The sequence below is a fragment of the Strix uralensis genome, chromosome 3 (assembly GCF_047716275.1).
Source record: "Strix uralensis isolate ZFMK-TIS-50842 chromosome 3, bStrUra1, whole genome shotgun sequence".
NCBI classification, from domain to species: Eukaryota; Metazoa; Chordata; class Aves; order Strigiformes; family Strigidae; genus Strix; species Strix uralensis.
Genome location: NC_133974.1, coordinates 110,885,559 through 110,905,113, shown reverse-complemented (window position 1 = coordinate 110,905,113; position 19,555 = coordinate 110,885,559). Strand labels below are relative to the sequence as shown.

Here is a 19,555-nt window from a genome sequence, read left to right as displayed (position 1 = left end):
ATGTGTTAATTTGGTTTTCTGAAGGAAAAAATCTATTTTATGTGGCTGTGTGTGTTTGCTTAGCTATGGATCTAATCCTGCCCTAGTAAAGCCCAGGCAGGGCAGCATGTCGCAGGGAAGAACAGTCCATGAGCTTATAGGATTGCCATTGCCAGCACAGTGAATGTGTCCCTTTGGGTTTTCCTTGGAGACAAAATTAGGGATAGAAACTGTTTAGCCCCATTTCCTGCCCCAATATTCTCTCAGTTCTTTTTAACCCACAGTAAAGGCAGTGAAACTTTACACCTATCTGCACACCCACTGTTTGAAGAGTGGCACTTTTTTCCTCTCCTTAAATTCATTGCTCTTTCATACCAGAAATATTTCTTAGTTTTCAAATGTGGTAGTAAACAAACGTGGATGATGCATGGTCCTCCTGATGATGCTTCAGAGTACTGGTAAATGCTTGGCTTACAAAACTAAATTTAGCTATAGATTGGGTCTTGGCTCAGTTTTATGCAAATTTAAGAGGATAAGAAAATTTGAGATAGAAAACTTGAGATAACTGGATCCATTGGGCCCTGTGCTAGCTTTCTGCTTACCTTTTTGCAGGATTGGCTTGTCATCCGGAAATGGGTGGGCGAGGTGGTCAGCCCCAGTGCTGCTGCTTTGTACTTCTGGAGCATATCAGTCCCCTGGGAAGCATCATCCAAAGGACAGAGAAGCTCACACAAGTCCTCGTCTCATTTTTGCTGCAAGGAGTCTAAATTAAACCTATCAAAGGACTTATAATGTTATTAGTACACTGTTTATTTAAAGAAGTACCTTTCTGTTTTTGCTGGTTTGTAAACAACCTCTGAAGAGGTTACAACAAGCTTCAATGTGTGTTGGTAGTAAGCAGACTGCAGAGCCATTGGTCGGGCAAGGGAAACTGGGAATACACCAAGCATCTAAATGCTTGCTGCACTGCTTGCGCTGTGGTGTTTCCAGTGGCTTTTTTTTTTTTTTTTTTTCCTGCAGAAAAGATTAATCTAGCTATTTTGTTATCAAGAGAACTCTGTGGGCCTGGAAGTGGGAAATTGTTGACTTGCCTGGGCTAGCAGAGCTCAGACACGCAGTACATGCTTTCTCCCTCTCTTGGCTATTGGTAGGATAAATAACTTATCTGAGCTAGTTTCATCTTACCGTCCTCCACGAGTAGACTGAACCATGGTCTCCACTCGCGTCAAAACCACCACCAGAAAGAACGCGGTGACCCAGACGGAGCTGCCATGCAAACATGCAGAGGTCCAGGTCCCGGGCTGCAGGGAGTGCCTGAGCCTGTCAATCCTGTCAGAGGGCAGCAGTGACAGCACGTGTGTGCGCTGCGATCAGCTGGATGACCTGCTCAGCCTGGTGGCAGAGCTCAAAGAAGAGGTCACAAGATTAAGAAGTATTAGGGAGTGTGAAAGGGAAGTTGATTGGTGGAGTAGCACCTTGGAACCCATGAAGCAACAGGAGCAAATGGAGGCTCCAAATGAGGCAGGCGATCCCTCATCCTCTTGCTACCAGGCAGAAGGAGGGGACCTAAGAGATGGGGGAGGCTGGAAACAGCTCCCTGCTCACGGAGGCAGGAAAATCCTCTCCTGACCTCCCTCACCCTCCATGGTGTCCCTTCACAATAGATTCGGGGCCCTGGAACCTTTGAATGAAGGAGGAAGGGAATGAGACAAACAAGGAGGAAGACCAAGGTCCACCAAGGCAGGGTTGTTCTGGGCCAGGTATTAAAACCAGTTCTAAAAAGAACCCCAGAAGAGTCATTGCAGTGGGTGACTCCATTCTGAGGGGTACCGAAGGCCCCATATGCAGACCAGACCCGTTTCATAGGGAAGTCTGCTGCCTCCCTGGGGCCCGCGTCAAGGACCTCAAGGCAAAACTCCCCGCTCTAGTGAGACCCAAGGACTACTACCCTCTCCTGGTTTTTCAGGTCGGTAGTGACGACATTACAAGGAGAAGTCCTAGAGCAATGAAGAGAGATTTCAGGTCCTTGGGGAAACTGATTAAGGGGTCGGGGGCACAAATTGTGTTCTCCTCCATCCCTTCAGTTGAGGGGATGGATGAAGAAGAATACCGGAGAACTTGAGGATCCAAGACTGGTGTTACTGTCAGGGCTTCGGATTTTTCAGTCATGGGTTGGTATACAGGGCACCAGACCTTTTGGCATTAGATGGAATGCACCTGTCCCAGAGGGGGAAGAGGATCTTGGGGCAGGAGTTAGCTGGGCTCATTGACAGAGCTTTAAACTAGATTTGAAGGGGGAAGGGGACAAAACACCTGCCCATCTGAAGTGCATGTATACCAATGCACACAGCATGGGTCACAAAGAGGAGGAGCTTGAAGCCATGATGAAACAGGAAAAATATCATGTTGTGGCTATTACAGAAACATGGTGGGATGTCTCCCATGACTGGAGTGTGCCTGTTGATGGCTACAAGCTCTTTAGGAGGGACAGACAAGGAAGGAGAGGTGGTGGGGTGGCGCTGTATGTTAGGGACTGTTACAATTGCTTTGAGCACAAGTGTAGCGAAGACAGGGTAGAGTGTCTTTGTGTTAGAATCAGGGGGAAGGCCAACAGGGCTGATGTTGTAGTAGGAATCTACTATAGGCCACCCAACCAGGACAGAGAGGTGGATGGAATATTCTGTAGGCACTTAGGAGAAATCTCACGATCGCTTGCCCTTGTTCTTGTGGGAGACTTTAACTTCCCAGACATCTGATGGAAATACAACACAGCAGAGCGGGACCAGTCCTGGAGATTCCTGGAATGTGTGGGAGACAACTTCCTGACGCAACTGGTGAGAGAACCAACCAGATAAGGCGTCGTGCTGAATCTCCTCTTTGTGAACAGAGAAGGACTGGTGGATGATGTGGCGGTCGGAGGACGACTAGGGTACAGCGATCATGAAATAATAGAGTTCTCTATTGTTAGAGGGGCCAGGAGAGGGCTAAGCAGAACTGACATCCTGGACTTCCAAAGGGCTGACTTTGTCTTGTTTAGGCACCTGCTTGAAAGGATACCTTGGGAGACGATCCTGAAGGGTATAGGGGTCCAGGAAGGCTGGGCACTCCTTAAGAAGGAAGTGTTAATGGCTCAGGAACAGGCAGTCCCCAGGTGCTGTAAGAGAAACCAGCGACAGAGAAGACCACCCTGGCTGAACAGGGAGCTTTGGCTGGAACTCAGGGAGAAAAGGAAAGTTTACCTCCTTTGGAAGAAGGGACTAGCCACTCACAGTGATTACAAAGATATTGTGAGGCTATGCAGGGCAGAAATCAGGAGGTCTAAAGCCCAGCTGGAAATTAATCTGGCTTCAGCAATCAAGGATAACAAGAAATGTTTCTATAAGTATGTGAGCAGCAAAAGAAAGACCAGGGAGAGTATCCATCCCCTGCTAGACACAGGTGGAAACATGGTAACAAGTGTCGAGGAAAAGGCTGAGGTGCTTAATGCCTTCTTTGCCTCAGTCTTTAATAGCAAGACTAGTTGTACTGAGGGAATCCAGCCTCCTCAGCCAGAAGACAGACTGGGAGAACGCCCCCCCACATTCCAGGAGAAGATAGTCAGTGACCTACTGCATCACATAGACACACACCAGTCTAGGGGACAGGATGAGATACACCCGAGGGTGCTGAAGGAGCTGGCTGGGGTGCTCGCCAAGCCGCTTTCCATCATTTACCAGCAGTCCTGGCTGACCGGGGAGGTCCCGACAGATTGGAAACTGGCCAATGTGACGCCCATATATAAGAAGGGTCGGAAGGATGATCCAGGAAATTACAGGCCTGTCAGCTTGACGTCGGTGCCCGGGAAGCTGATGGAGCAGCTCATCCAGAGTACCATCACACAACACATGCGGGACAACCAGATGATCAGGCCCAGTCAGCATGGGCTTATGAAAGGCAGGTCCTGCTTGACAAACCTGATCTCCTTCTACGACAGGGTGACCTGCTTATTGGATGAGGGAAAGGCTGTGGATGTTGTCTACCTTGCCTTTAGTAAGGCCTTTGACACCATTTCCCACAGCATTCTCCTGGCAAAACTGGCTGCTCATGGCTTGGATGGGCACACGCTTTGCTGGGTAAAAAACTGGGTGGATGGCCGGGCCCAAAGAGTTGTGGTGAACGGAGTTAAATCCAGTTGGCGGCCGGTCACGAGTGGTGTCCCCCAGGGCTTGGTTTTGGGGCCACTCCTGTTTAACATCTTTATTGATGATCTAGACGAGGGGATCAAGTGCACCCTCAGTAAGTTTGCAGATGACACCAAGTTGGGTGGGAGTGTTGATATGCTCGAGGGTAGGGAGGCTCTGCAGAGAGACCTGGACAGGCTGGAGCGATGGGCTGAGGCCAACTGGATGAGTTCTAATAAGGCCAAATGCCGGGTGCCGCACTTTGGCCACAGCAACCCCCAGCAGCGCTACAGGCTTGGGGAGGAGTGGCTGGAGAGCTGCCAGTCAGAGAGGGACCTGGGGGTGTTGATTGACAGCCGGCTGAACATGAGCCAGCAGTGTGCCCAGGTGGCCAAGAAGGCCAATGGCATCCTGGCTTGTGTCAGAAATAGCGTGGCCAGCAGGGACAGGGAAGGGATCTTGCCCCTGTACTCGGCACTGGTAAGGCCGCACCTCGATGACTGTGTTCAGTTTTGGGCCCCTCACTACAAAAAGGACATTGAATTACTCGAGCGTGTCCAGAGAAGGGCAACAAAGCTGGTGAAGGGTCTGGAGCACATGTCGTACGAGGAGCGGCTGAGGGAACTGGGGGTGTTTAGTCTGGAGAAGAGGAGGCTGAGAGGAGACCTCATCGCCCTCTACAACTACCTGAAAGGAGGTTGCAGAGAGCTGGGGATGAGTCTCTTTAGCCAAGTAACAAGCTATAGGACAAGAGGTAATGGCCTCAAGTTGTGCCAGGGAAGGTTTAGACTGGATATTAGGAAGCATTTCTTTACAGAACGGGTAGTCAGGCTTTGGAATGGGCTGCCCAGGGAGGTGGTGGAGTCCCCATCCCGCTTAGGGATATGGTGTAGTTGGGATCTGTCAGTGCTAGGTTAACGGTTGGACTAGATGATCTTCAAGGTCCTTTCCAACCTAGACGATTCTGTGATTCTGTGAAATAGTTCTGAAGTACTGAGTTTTTCAACACAAAGAATGTAGCATTGTATTTATTTTTAATTGTCCATGGTGTTTTCTAGATTATGTCTTTATTTTGCATCTTAGAGGTACCCTGTTACCTGCTGTTGTTAATATGCTATGTGGACTGATATGATATTTGTCTAAGACTCAGAATTAGGTAACTGCTTACCAGGAGTCCTGTGTCTTACTAGCTGCTGAACTGCAGAGCACTGTGTGACAGCAGGGCATCCCTGATGCTCTCTGTTCCCTGGCTTATCCACATGAAAAACTGCTATGGAAACCTACTTGTATGCCAGGTCTCTTATGCTAATTAATGCATGTATGTATATGCATATGTTTTCTTTGAAATATAAAGATGAAAGGATCTGCCTGGATATCGGGTCATTGATAAAAACCTCAATATTCAAAAATGTCCAGAAAGATGCATTGCCTTGTGCCCTGACTGTCCATGTTAACTATATTTACAAGCATAGAGACACAAAGCTTCAAAGTGGAGGAAAACATTTAAAGAATAAAAAATTAAAGCCATTGTATTGTACTGGCAGGTTTAATTTCCAGTTTGGATGCAAGAGATATTAAACTGATATTAGTTATAAGAACGGATAAAGCTGCAAGCTGGAAATTGCCCCATTAGATGGACTACTTAGAGTCATATTTAAAAGCTAAGCAACTGGTGAATTTGTTGGTTTAGGTTTTATCTGTAGAGTCATCTCAGCCTTGCTACATACCTTTGTGTGTCTGCTGGAATGCTGGGAAAGTTTTGTTCACAGCTTTACAGTTTCTGCTCTGGGGAAGGACAGGTCTTTGTTAGCATCCTTAGGCTTCAGCTTTGGTTCATTTGTGTATTAAAGACCCAGTGGTTCAGTAGTAGTAATAATAATAAATGAAGGGCAGCCTGTAACATTGAAAGCTTTCAGTTTCTCTTTAATTGCTATATAATCAACTCATCTATGCCTCAAGGAAAACTTTATTAAAGCAGGAGGGATTCATATTGAGTAAGATAGGCTTATCGCCCCTTTCTCCTTTAAAATAACCTTGATAAAGGGTGTGCTCTATAGAGTCTAACTTCAGAAATCCTCACAGGGTTACTTAATGCAGTCACAGGGTTGTATATTAGTAAAGAAAGAGGAAAGAATATGATGAGGAGAGGTAAGAGGACAGATTTTGAAATTCAGAATGTCATTAAAGTGGAGAGCAATTAGGGGTGGTGAGGGCTGTAGATAATTTTGTGCTAGCAGTGGTGGAACAGGATAGATGCAGGGTGGGCATATGTGAGGTGAACAGAAATGGGATCAGATGGATGACGTAGTCCTGGGTTTTGATCACCTTGTCCTGCTGAGTATTTACTGTCTGTATCTGCACATCTTTTTTTGACATTAATATTTTCATTATTCATCTAAAAAGGGCAGTGGGCAAGACATGCAAACGTGGGATCTTTGCCCCCAATTTTCAGATGAGCCAATATAGAGTTGTGAGTTTGCATTAACCTTCACCTTTGCCTGAGGACAACATGGAAGTGAGCCCCTAAGCCATACTGTAAGCATTATGAAACCTTCAGGATCTTGCCCAGGAAGATCAAAATCTCAGTTTGAAGTTCATACCTGCAACATACATCTCTACATGTTGTAGTCATGGCGGCACAGAGTATATTTGATGTGGAAGGATTAATGATTTGCTCATCTAGAAAGATTTCTCTTCAGGGGATGTTGGCAGTTCCTTACTGGTGAGACGTGAGAGTAAGACAGTTTACTTTATCTCTGTTCTTTCCTTCCTATAGCAAAGGGGATAACTTCTCAGAATATTCCTCTTAATGATAAAACTTCATAAATGATTATGAAATGCCTTGGATGTTAAGAGGTGTGTCAGTGCAAACACTGTAATACCCTGTTTTTGTTGATAATCTGCATAGCATTCTCACCCATATTGCTAATATTCGAGGTAGTTCTTGAAGTCAGATAAAGCAACTGGAGTGTGTACAGTGCTTTGGTGTTCTAGTCATCTTCAGATGCCGAGGGTATGAAATGACAAGTCCCTTAAAGGTTTGAGATTTGAGCAGTGTCACTGGAAGCACGGTCAGCTGCCAGCTTGTTAAAGGTCTGCAGATAAAGTGCATCACGGAGCTGCTCTTAGTTGCTGCTTTTGCAGCTATGAAGCCCTGGCTGGAAAACAGATACTGCTTCACTCTGTGCTCAACCCCTCTGCAATGAGACTCTGCTGCAGTGGGTGCACTCTCATTTTAACCCTTAGGTCAAAACCACTACCCTGTGCTCGAGTTAGCCGTGGTTGTACCTAGAAGACCTACTGAACTGAGCACAAAATTGCCAGGTAGTTCAAGCTTAAATTGCGGCAGGGGAGGGGTGGAAGCACAGCTGACCTACACTCTGGTCTGTGAGTGTCCACGCTGCATCTTGTGGCCTAAAAAAAGACATATTTGCTTAATGGAAATGCAACCTAAATTAACTGATGTACCAGTAAAACACAAAACAAGACAAGCTTGTGCTGGGGTGGAGAAGAAGGAAGCAAAGGGACGTTTTATAGCACAGAGCACTAAGGAAGTAATCAAGAGTATAACATGGGCTAAGATTTAAGCTGGTTGCATACAGAATGTAAGAGAGATCAAACTCATACCTTGCATATAAAAACTCTGATTTATTTACATCAGTAAAAAATAAATCTTAAAGTTCGGTATGGTCTTATAAAACAATTGTATTCCATAAATGTTGTATTCATGAAAAATGGAAGCATTGTCCAAAAAACCTGTAATGTAAAAAAAAAAAAAAGTATTTTTTTAAAAAAAGTGGTGAGCCAAACTATCATTTTCTGCATACTATAGTTACTCTTAATCTCATGCTTGCAATGCAAATAAAGGGTTTACCTTCAATTTGTAAGAGTCCTGTACATTAACTGTACTGAAGAGAATCCGTTAGCTATACGCAATCATGAGTTCATGTTACAAACATGTAGGTCACTCCTGGAGAAGCTGTTTCTTGAATACGATGGTTAGTTTGCTGCAGCATCCTTAGCACAGCATCAGAATCCTCCAGCAGCGGCAGTGTTCAGGTGGGGTTGTGTTTGCAATGAGCCTCCTGACAACCACAGCCTTAGACAAAGCTGGGAGAGATGCTGTGATAGGATGCCAGCTCATGTACCACATCTTCAGGGGAGCCTGGTTTTTGAGGAAAGATGCTTTGGCTGAATCCATGTCCGACTAGCACATGTGTGAGGAGGTTTCCAGCTTGATTGCTGAAGTGAAGTGTTGCTCCATGTGCTGCTGCAGCTCTTGCACCACACAATTTGTTGCTTGGGGGATATAAATAAATACTTTGTCTTATCACCCATCATGGATGCTGGGGAATTTCAGCATGAAATCATAAAGAGATAAAATGATTGTAGTAGCTGAGCAGAAGCTGTCCTCCCACTCTGTTACATTCTCATCCTCAAAACTACATTTAGGCATGCACAATGCTGGTTTTCTGCTGTCGTGGTTCTGGTTTGTTTCTATTCTGGATGGTTACTGCCAGCAGAACAGACACACCCAAAATGCATGCAAAAATGTATTTGTGTTTTTATGCAGTTGGGAGAGAACTACACTTCTGACAAGGGGGAAGACTGACCTGCTGAGGTTATCCTGCTGATGATCTTTGCAGTATCTCCCTGGTGATTTTCCAACTTGATGGATAGGGGGTGGTGCATCTGCCTCTGTTATGACAAGGTGGATCTGTTGACATCTCCTGGCTGTTCACTATGGCTATGGCTGCTTTGTCACCTCAAGCTCACAAACCCCTGGCAATCCAGAGCATCTGTTCACTGCAAGATACTTTCTTATATTCAAACACCCACCTTAAACATAACAATTAAGGTTTCCTTGTGTCTGTGGCATAAAATGGCACTGAACTTATTGAAGGAAGGTTGTGATTAAGGCACTAGACTAAAACTTGGGGAGCTCAGTATCCAAAGGGGTCCCTTGTGCAGCATAAGACAAGCCTCAGTTCCCCCAGTGTGAAGGTGGGCAGGAAGGGTTAAAAATCCTGTGTGAAGATGAAGTGCCCAGATACCACCATCATAAAACCGTAGAAAAATTTTAAACTTTTCCTATCAAAATAGGACTGCAAATGGCTTTTTTTCTGGATCTTGTTCTGTACTAAAGTTGCATACGAAAACATGTCAAATTAGATTATTTAAAATTACATTAATTAAAAGTTGCATCTTAATTGTGATGATAAATTAGTTAGGTGAGCAAGATCCAGTAAATTCTGAACCTGTATTCCAATGGGTGCTGTAAAAGCCTAGGATTAATCAACTGTAAATAACTTGTGTTTTTATTACAACAATCTGTCTAGACTCTTCAGTGAAATTACAATAAATCCCCTCAAACTGCATAAATCAGAAAGACGATAAACCTGTTTCAGGGAGAACAGGATTCTCTATAGTAGTGTTCTCTTCTTTTACGAAAAAAAAAAAAAAGATACTCGTCCTTAGGTGCCTCAGGATTTATAATGTTGTTTGATTGGGCTATTACAAAACTACTCTAATCAGGATTAAGCCTTGTACCATGGAAACTAGAGGTGATGAGATTATGTGATAATCAAAGGTGATTTAGAAGATCAAAGCCTTTTTGAGGGAGTAAGATCCCTAATTTTGTTCTTTTAAAAGGGGTTATTTTGTTTTAACTTGTATTTGACCTTATTCTCTCTCTGCATGCTGATAAATACCTAGTGTAAAGACGTGACTTTGCTGAAGCCATTGATGTTTTTGCAATAAAAATTGATTCAGGATTTTACCTTCCCCCTGTAAATGCCACAACAGCCCTGTTTGACAAAACTGAAACTGTGATACCTCCTGAATAAATAACATGTCGAATAATGATAATTTCTGATAGTTTTTGAACTCCTTTATCTAAACAGTGAAACAAAGGACTTGGCTTCAGGTCCTGTCTTTATCAAACCGCTCTGCCTCAAACTAGCCCAGCTGCAAAGTGTTTCTTTTGCTCAGTGTAGATCTTTGAGTTAAACCGTGAAATGCAATCCACAGAAGAAGGAGCTGGCTACCACTCTGCTGATACTGGGTTGCTGGGGCCAGTTTGGGTTTTTAGATGCAACGCCATCATATTTTTTTTCTTGAGAGAAAAAATGAAGCCACATTTTGGGAGCTTGGGTAAGGCTGCTTCCTCCCTCGGCGCCCCTGGCCTTGCTCGTGCCTTTGTCTTCGCAGGTGCTTCTGCTGTCAGTCCCTCTGCAGCCCCTGGCCCACAATGTAGAGCTCGGGCTGGGAAGTGGATCTGTTGGACTCTTTGATTTCAGGACCGCAAGGGCTGTTCCAAGAGTCGCCTGCTTTTCTAGGGCTCTCCTCCAAGCTGCAGAAGGAAAGATGCTTAAGTTAAGAGGCTAATGAATTGTGACTTTTTAAAACAGCGTTGCTAAGACCACGTTAACCCACAAAGCACAAATGCTGCACAGTCTCCTCCTGTATACATACATGCTCTTTATCTGCACCATCCAGATTTTATTCTTGTGATGCCAAATGCATTGTATTGTCTCCCTCCAAAACTCTCTTGGGAAGCAAACATTTTGTATGTTCAACAGGGGATCAGTGTGAATCTGGGTTTGCTTGCAGACTGAGACAGGTTTGAGTGAAAAGCCTTGTTCCAGACTCCACTGGAGGAAAAGTCTTACCTCTGTTATGCATCTGCTTAGCTTGGTTACAGTGATTTCTGAGTACACCAACATGACTGTGGGATGGATATTCTGGTGGTATAAATCTGCCACTCTGGAGACAGGACAACTGAGACACAGAAAGTGTAAATGGTGTTCCTGAGGTTGCAGTGGCAATCTCTAGGGGCACAGGGACTTTATGAATCAGGATTGATTATAGCAGTGGAGCCAGTCATGAATATCTCACATCATGGGCCTTCGTGCTGAAATGCACCCTGTGTTGCTGTAACTAATTAAAGCGGCTTAAGCTCAACATGGGGAAATATTCTAGAGTTATCTGGGAATCGTTACTTTATTTTAAGTACATAAACTGCTAAACTGAATTAGCTTTCCACTACAGACAAGCTGTTATGTTCCTATTCTGACTGCTAGGACTTTAATGGTTTGAACTGCTGAAAGAAGAGGTTTGTGATACATGATCAGTCATGAAACTAATCCAGATTCAAATATCCCCTAATTGCAGAAGGTCTCACTTGGGCTGCTTCCTTTGGGCCCAATTCAGTCAACCCAACCCATTCTCAGGCCCTCCTTGAACAGTATGTTAATGGCAATAGCATTTAATCTTCTATCTCTGCTCTACCTCTTGGGAGATTAGCAGTCTCAATGAAATATTATTTCGTTTAACTGCATACACAGAAATCCTATTACAGATTAACAGGATTTCTACAAGCAGAGCAATCGTACATGTTATGCCTTGGTAAGATGCCAATAACTGCCGATGGCTGTCAAATGACCAAGCTTAGAAACCAGCAAAGTTAGCTCAGTCTATCCATCCCCAGGCTGTCCAAATGGAACCAGTTGTAGTGACGTGAGCACTGAAACCTGAACCTGAAACTCTTGTCCGGTATCCTAAGACTAAACACAAAAGCTCTGGCTCCAGCCCTAGTTAGGGCTAACGATGTTTTAAGTCCTGATATTCCTTAGAGCATGGGATGGGCAGGAGATGTGCTTGGGAAAGGAGCGCTTTTTGCCTTCTAGAGGGGCCGTGAGTGTGCAGGAGACACACAGACCTGCACACAGCACTGACATTTAATGCCTGGCAATGCTAGCCAGCAAAATGAGATGGAAGTTGCCTCTTTTTTTTTTTTTTTTTTTGGTGTTTCTGCTAAAATGGGGTGGGTGGGAGAGGGGACTCAGCTGCCTGATGAGGAACATGCTGCTTGTACAAGCTCCTGCCAGATTATCTTTAGCAGTCTACTTCTCAGTGAATGGATGTTCTAACCAGGCATGGAAAAAGTGGAGGGATATATCCCAGAGTTTGGGAGCATGGGGGAAACGGGCTAACTCACTGATTTTCAAAATGTTTTACCTATAAAAGAGCGATGCTCTTGCAGGTTTGACTGTGTCTCCCCTCCCTTCTGCAACTAGTGCTTGAAGCTCCTAATAACACACAAAACCTCCACACAGACAAAAAGAAAGGCATTGTAATATTTGGAGAGGAGAGGTAGAGCAAGGGAAGGAGTGAAGGAAAGGAGACTGACAGCTGGGTGGGAATAGCTTGTGATTTTGAGAGCAGATGCAAACATGGCCTGAATGAGGAGGTTTAGGTGTACAGCATCTGGTTTAGGGAGACCTTTTGAAATTTCCCTCTGTCATCTGAATGAATTTCAAAGTAGAGAAAGCCCTGGATGCTTAATGAACTTGAAGGACTAAGATGGATCAGAGTGTGGTGGTTTGTCTGCTATGGCATCTGCTATAAGAGCAGGGGTCAGCACCTGTGCATGGGGATGTGGTGCCCACAGCTGTGGCAACCGTTCTGGTCCTCAGCGGGAGGAGACAACCAGCAGTGATGTGAGGGGCTCTCAGAGCTTTTGCCACATGCTGATTCCTAAAGTGGTCCTTCTCTGCCCGTTGGCACGTTTGCTGTGGTATTTGTATTTGAAGTGTAAGAAAACACACAGTAGTGTATTGCATCTTAAATCAGTGCATGTGGTAATTAATGGGCTAAATTTCCCTTTTGCTTATATTGATATAAATTAGGACTAACTCAGTAGGACTACTTTTGATGTCCATTCATATAAATGGTAAGCTGAATTTGGCTCAGGATATATTTTGTTCTTCCAAATTGCTGTATATCATAACACTCGGATATGTAATTTTTTTCATGAAAGAGATGATTTTATTTACAGTGGTTTTTTATATTACTTTCTATGCTCTGACAGACTAGAATAGAAAGATAATACACCCCATTGAAGCATAAAGTAGCTAACAATTTATAATAGACTGTTTTTAAAACTGATCCATAAAACCGCCAGGGCTTTTGTCTTGCAAGGTTCGACATAAAGCCTCTTTTGAAAACACTTGTTTCTGCTAGCGGGCACTGGAGTAGAAAAAGCTGACTTCACACAGTACATAACAACAGAAAACCCAGCAACAACGTACAGAACTTTTAGGAAATCTTCAAATGTCAGAATATAATGTAATATTACAACTGGGAATGCAAAACAGTGCATTTCCCAGGGCTTTTTGCAGATTTTGTTCAGCATGTTCCTCTACTGTCAGTGTGGGAAACTTAGCCCTTATTCTGTCTTCGGGGAGGGAATGCCTGGACACCTGAGTTCAGTATCCATGACTGTCCCTGTACTTGCAACTCTCTGAGTGCTCGTGCACTTACACGTGCAATTTTATCTCCTGTTAGGGTTGGTCTTGCAATCCCTACTCATGGAGGTGACTCATGTGATTTCAGCTGTTCTGTGGCAAGAGTAAAAATACTCCTCTCATGAGGAAAGGTTACCTGAGAAGGGTCTTAATCTTCTTGTGTAGCTTAAAGCAGTGGTTCTCCACCTGCGGTCTGCAGACCCCTGGGGGGCCGCGGTGTCATCACAGTGGGGTCTGTGAATGCTTAAAGCAGGGGTGGGGAACGTCCAGCCCAGAAACATTTGATCTGGCCCACGGCAAGCACTGTGCCTCCTCTTCCCACAAACCCCTCTCCTAAATGCTCCTCTCATACTCAAGCCCACCCCCCCCAACCCCCAGCCTGCCCTCACACACTAGTATATTCAGTGCTAGTAGGGTTGGTGGGACCCACTTTGACTAGGCAGTTTTTCTCTTAAAGACATTTTCTTAACCCACCAGCCCTCTTTAGGGCCACAACGGGGCTGAAGTCTGTTCCTTCATTGTCTGTACAATGAATCTCCAGTACCTATGGGGGGTTTTCCACTTCAAAAACTGGGCTTGGGCTTTGGACCCATCAGACTTGCAATCAGTACCTAGATCTAAAAGCCCACACGAGAAGCTCAAAATTTCAAGCTATAAGGATCCATATAGATCCTTGACTACACATTATCTGTCCCCCATTCTTGCCAGCTGATTTGAAACATTCTAATACAGATTTCAGCTGAACAGTTTACTGTCTTAGAGGCTGATGTTAGGAACAATACCCTGTCTCTTTGTCCAAGCCCACCTTCTCATGGTTATTGAAAGATGTTTATAGCCTGAGGGTTAGTTCAGAGCTTTTAAAAATTGAATGTGGATGTCCTTAGCCCCCACACAAATAAGTGGAGTTCTATGCCATGAAACCAAAACTGAATTTTCCCTGGGGTGACTGTCACAGCAGATGTGTAAGTGTAAGGCTAGAGCAAGCCATGGAAAGTTAACTCTTCCCTTTATTCAGACTGGTAGTCTACTGAAATCTGGGCCAGACAATAGAATAGAATATTTCAGTTGGAAGGGACCTACAACGATCAGCTAGTCCAACTGCAATGTTATCTTTGCCCAGCCATCTGTTCTGCACATGAACAGGGAACTTTTCTGGGAAAGCCCTTAACAACATTAATTTCCCCTCAGGCGTTTAGAAAGCCAATGCAGTGCTATACTTCTGCTTTCTTGGTCTAAAGTGGGAAGTTTCTTACCTTGCTTGGTTAAGCATGGGTTCGCTGCCAGATGTTACGGGAGCTGGAAGACGAAACTGGACCCCTGGTCGGCGGTCAGAGAAACTTCTCTTCACAAATGGCTGAGGACTGGTGGCACTCAGGGACAGCTTTCTGATCCGGTCTCCAGGCTGCCGGAAAAGCAGACTACTCTTTTGGGAAAGCGATGAAGCTTCAGGCTGGCTGGTCAGCTCCACAGTGGGTTTGGTGGGTACCAGAGGAGGTCTGGCTTCGAATAAGGAAGAGGTGGCCAGGCAAAATATCGAACAGGCGTTGCTGCCCCTCTTGGAGGATGAGAGCTGGTGCTCGTCCCCAGCATCCAGCCCAGCTCTTGGCCCCTTGTAAGAGCGGGATGGGGAGGTTGGTGGGGAGGGGGTGGTGGGGAATGGAGGGGGGCTTGCATCTCGGCGGTAGGCTGGGGAGCCCAGCAGCTGGTGTGGCGTTGGCGAGCTTTGCTTGTGCCCTGCGGGAGGGCTGAGTGGTTTTCGCTGGGGTGGTGGAGAGGACAGCTTCTTCTGCAAGGGTGGGCTGGGAACCCTGGGGCTAGAGGGAGGACTGGGTTTCCTCTGCATGGTGGGTGAGCTTGTTTGCGGGTTGCTAAAAGCCTTCAGAGAGCGTCTGTGGTGTGCTGGGGGGCTGAAAAGCCGTTTCTCAGTTGGTGGAGAAGAAGGAGGAGTTCTCGTTGGGGAGACCCTCCTGGCAAATGATGAGCCTTTTTCATTTCTCCTGAGCGAATCAGGAGAACCGTGCTTCTGGTATTGCACTGAAGTCGCTTGTGAATTCGGCTCTTTGCTCTCTGAGCTGTTGCTCTGTCGTTTTGAAACTCCACTGGGATTTTGAAGAGGAATAATTTTATGGGTTTGCTTGTACAAATCCGCAGCCTCTTTTCTCTGGGTTGCCAATATCTCCTCCTGGCTAGGGATGTGCACGTTGGTAGGGTTCAGCTCCAGAGAGTACCTCTGCAGTTTCTCGTCCCCTGCTGCAGTATTCCTTAGACCTTTACTAGCCATCACACTGGGGCCACTGATATTTTTACTTGGCAGTAGGTCAATGGACTGAAGGGAGGCTTTCATTTTTGGGGAAACTCGTGATTTCTTAGTAGCATGAAATTCTGTTTTGGTGGGCTTTTTGGCATCTTCTGAAGAGTTCCCTTCTATTCTTGCAGTTTCTTCAGGCTCAGTTAAGTCAAAAGAAGTGTCCATTAACATTTCAGGTGGTGGTGGTGGCAGGTTATCAATGTCTTCATCAGTCTCTTCCTTTGTGTCCTTCTTGCTTAGTTCTGCAGCCAGTGCAGGAGGAAAGGCATTTGGAAAGTTAGAAGAAACTCCACTGGTGTTTGAAGTGTTTGTGCCTTCTACTGGTGAAATACGATGCTTAAGATTTAAAGGTGCCAGGCCTCTCTGAAAGGGAATGGTGGGTGGGATGACTGGAAGTCCAAATTTTCTGATGCACTTTATTGGTCCTAAAGATCTTAAAGGTGCAGCTTTTACAAGATCGTCAGTAGGACTGAATGTTTCAATAAGCTTTTTGACAGACTGTCGGGGGACACAGCTATTGCTACTGAGCGTTTGTGCTCCAGGAGGCTCCTTTTCTTTGCCTTCTGATGTCTCCTGGGGGGGCATAGTAGCTCTGAAAGGTTTCCAGCCTCTTTTTTCATCCAGCTGATGGGCAGGATTTTGATCAACCATAAACAAAGGGACTTTATCCTGGTTAGGCAGGATGCTGAAATTTTTTGAGAGGCACACCTTCAGTTTGCTAGAGGACCTAGATATAATTTGCTTATCCTGCAAGTAAGGTGCTGTTCTTGATTTCCGAGTCTCTGGTTTGTTATCTGTATCCTTCTTTCCACAAAACGTTTCCAGCCTTTTGCTTAGCTCTTTTTGAGTTCTCTGAAGCTCTAGGAGGGTCGGGTCCTCTGCCTGGCTTCTGAGGGACTCCTCTGACCTGGACCGTCGTTGTTTCCTGAAGGTTTTCTGGCTGCCCGTCGCTGTACTGGGCCTTGTTGTTAGGACTGCTCTTCCGCTCTCATCCTCTATCCATTCTTTACGTCCAGATTTAGCTGGGACAAACTTGATTTTTTCACTGATGGCATCTTTCATCTTCAGAATAATTTCCTCTGTCTCTGCATTCTCAGTCCTCTTGATGAACTGCCTTTGTGTGTTATCAGCGACTGCAGGCGAAGACAGGGGCCTCCTCGGCAGAGTATCCTTCCCCATTTCTGATAAACTTGTGTTGTCATCATCCTCCCCCAGGGTACTCTCTTCATCGTCGTCATCATCATCATCAGAAGGAAAATCTGTTGATTCACAGAGTTTGAAGTGTTCACCTTCCTGAGTGGAGTCAGACTGGAACGAATTACAGGAATGGCTTTTGCTCAAGCTTGCATGTTGGGGCATGGTAGAAATGCCTTCTGGTGCTCCACCCTGACAAGAAGTTGCTTCCTTACTCCGCATGGATGAATAAAATATATCATTAGAATTCCTTTCAAGTGCATAGTCATGGGATGCGGCTGTCCCTGGTGACACTGCCCCATCATGCACGTGCCCCACTGTTCTGGTGTGCTTTTGGGACAGATGTCCATATGCACAGGAGTCACATGCTTGTCCTCCATGCTGGCTGAGAGCACTGAACTCTTTGAGGGATTCATTGTCCACACCAATGCCACTGTCCTCAGAATAGAGAGTCCTGTCATCACTGCGGGACTGAGAGGATCCCACCATCGAGGCTTCCAGCAGCCTTACTGTCCGTAGCAGGCGCTCATCAAAGCTTTGCTTTGCTTTCAGTTTTCCTTCCAAGCTGCTTGCAGCAGACTGCAGGTAGCTGCATGTTTCCTTCAGGGCGTTGGATGTGAGGAAGGCCAGTGTCCCACTCAGTGACTGCATTTTATTGACTGTGTACTGCAGTAGTTGTTGCAGAAGATCAGGGTGCTCCTTCAAATTGCCTTTTTCTGCTGGCCATGCCAGATTCCCACCTACATCTTTGAGAAGATTTTCCCCATCATTGGCAACTTCTTCCAAGAGCTGGTTGATTTCATCAAAGCGAAGCATCAGAAAGCTTACCATCTGCTGTAGGAAGAGCTGAGTTTGGGTAGCCTGGTTGGCCATGTGAAGTATAGTTTCATACTTGGAGAGGTTAGGATTTAAGTAGGCGTACGCGCTCTGATGAGCCTTAACAAGCAGTTCTGGGAAATCTACCTTTTTCTCTGTCTCGCACAGGGCCAAAATGGACTTTTCTTTAATTTTGCCAGGTCGACCTTGCTTTGCCAGTTTATGACCTTTTTTCTTCTTTCCTTTCTTTGGGATTTGCTTTGCATTGCTTTCATTCTTGTCATCCCAAATGAAAGCTGATGCTTCTGATTCACAGGAGCTTTGCTTTCTGATCTGTATGGCCTCAGTGATGTGTTTTTGAGACTCAATCAGTTTGGACATAACAACTTCAGCATCTGTGGCTGTCCTCTCAATTTTCTTGTCTTCCCTGGAAATCTGGGGATCTGAATGAGCCTTGGAAGATAACTGCAAATTATAATTTTTATCCTGCTCTGATAGTTTATCCTCCTTTTCTCTCGTGTAGTCTTTCCTCTGGATTCCATATTGGTGGAATTCATCCAGATTGTAGCAAGATGTACCTTTAACCAGCAGAGGGATTCCTTTATCTCCTGGATCAATACGCAAAATACTTTTGGGTATATTCAAAGCCTTAAGATTACTTCTTGCAATAATGTTAGCAATCTCACTGCGAGAAGGTGTGCAGCCCATCTTTTCTCTGTCTTTTTGATTAAAAATCCAGATGAACTAGGGAAAACACAACAAAGAATCGAACTCACTGTTTCATCCCGAACTGCAGACTGGCCTCTTTCTCATGAGTTTTCCATCACAGTCCCAGCTTTGCTGTCAGTTTTCATTGTTGTTTATCTCAATCTCACGTGCTTACTGCCTAGGATCTGCTCTTGAAGTTCCATTGTCCATTCTGACTCAGGTTTTCTTCTTTGATTCAAAAAATGAGTGTGAAAGCTCTGCTGGATTTAGAGCTAATGGATTAAGAGGACTTGCGTGCCTCACTTCTGTCTTGACAGATGTCCATTACAAGTAAGATTTTAAGCTCATTAGGGTAAGCAGGCACCAGCCAGTCAGCACCCGTGTTGTATTTATAAAGGCAGATTTTTTTGCTGCATTATACTGGGAGGCAAAAGGACTTGGTACCTGTCCCTTCTTTTTTCCCTTGTTGCAAAAACATAACATACAATTCAATGCAGAGATCCAAGGAAGAGACTGTAATTTGAAGCCTTTTTGAAGTGAAGCTATTTGAACAGTCACGTAAATGCCACTAGATACTCCTTCACCAAAAGAAAGGTGACCTTGACTGAGTACATACCCACTGGAGAATACAAGACACGAAATCAAATGGGTTAAGAGATGTCTGCTAGACTTCTGCTTTAAGGGTCTTCAAAATTCTCCCCTACTTGCAAGTAACAAGCTGTTTACTTTTTCATTCTAAGACTTCCAAACAAGATTTTGATTTTTCTTCCTCTCAGGTGATCATTCTTGGAAAGTATTTTTTTCTCTTCTACATAGCTTCCTAACCTGAAAATTCAAACTGCACAATAACAGTATCTGTAGAATAAGTATCGCGTATGTTAAGATGGTGTCTGCATCTAGTGGATCTAAACTGTAGAATTTCAGATTAAAAAAAAAAAATTAATTTTTTTCCTTCCTCTGGATGCCCTGGGATAAAATTTGAAGTCACAAAAGTGACTTGCTTATGGTTATTATTATTGCTTACCGTTATTTTCATTGGCCAGGACTTAGTTCTCTTAACTGCAAGACTTTACGGGTTAAAA

At 44.9% G+C, this 19,555-nt stretch overlaps 1 protein-coding gene across 1 annotated transcript; it reads right to left on the bottom strand.

Moving 5' to 3' along the window:
• Positions 1-7,767: 7,767 nt before the first annotated feature.
• PCARE (photoreceptor cilium actin regulator) lies at positions 7,768-18,720 on the bottom strand. The gene is made up of 2 exons (XM_074863904.1): positions 14,701-18,720; positions 7,768-10,491 (listed from the first exon to the last, which is right to left on the bottom strand). Exons 1-2 carry the CDS (start codon positions 18,471-18,473, stop codon positions 10,362-10,364), a joined length of 3,903 nt encoding a protein of 1,300 aa, XP_074720005.1. The 5' UTR covers positions 18,474-18,720; the 3' UTR covers positions 7,768-10,361.
• Positions 18,721-19,555: the final 835 nt, after the last annotated feature.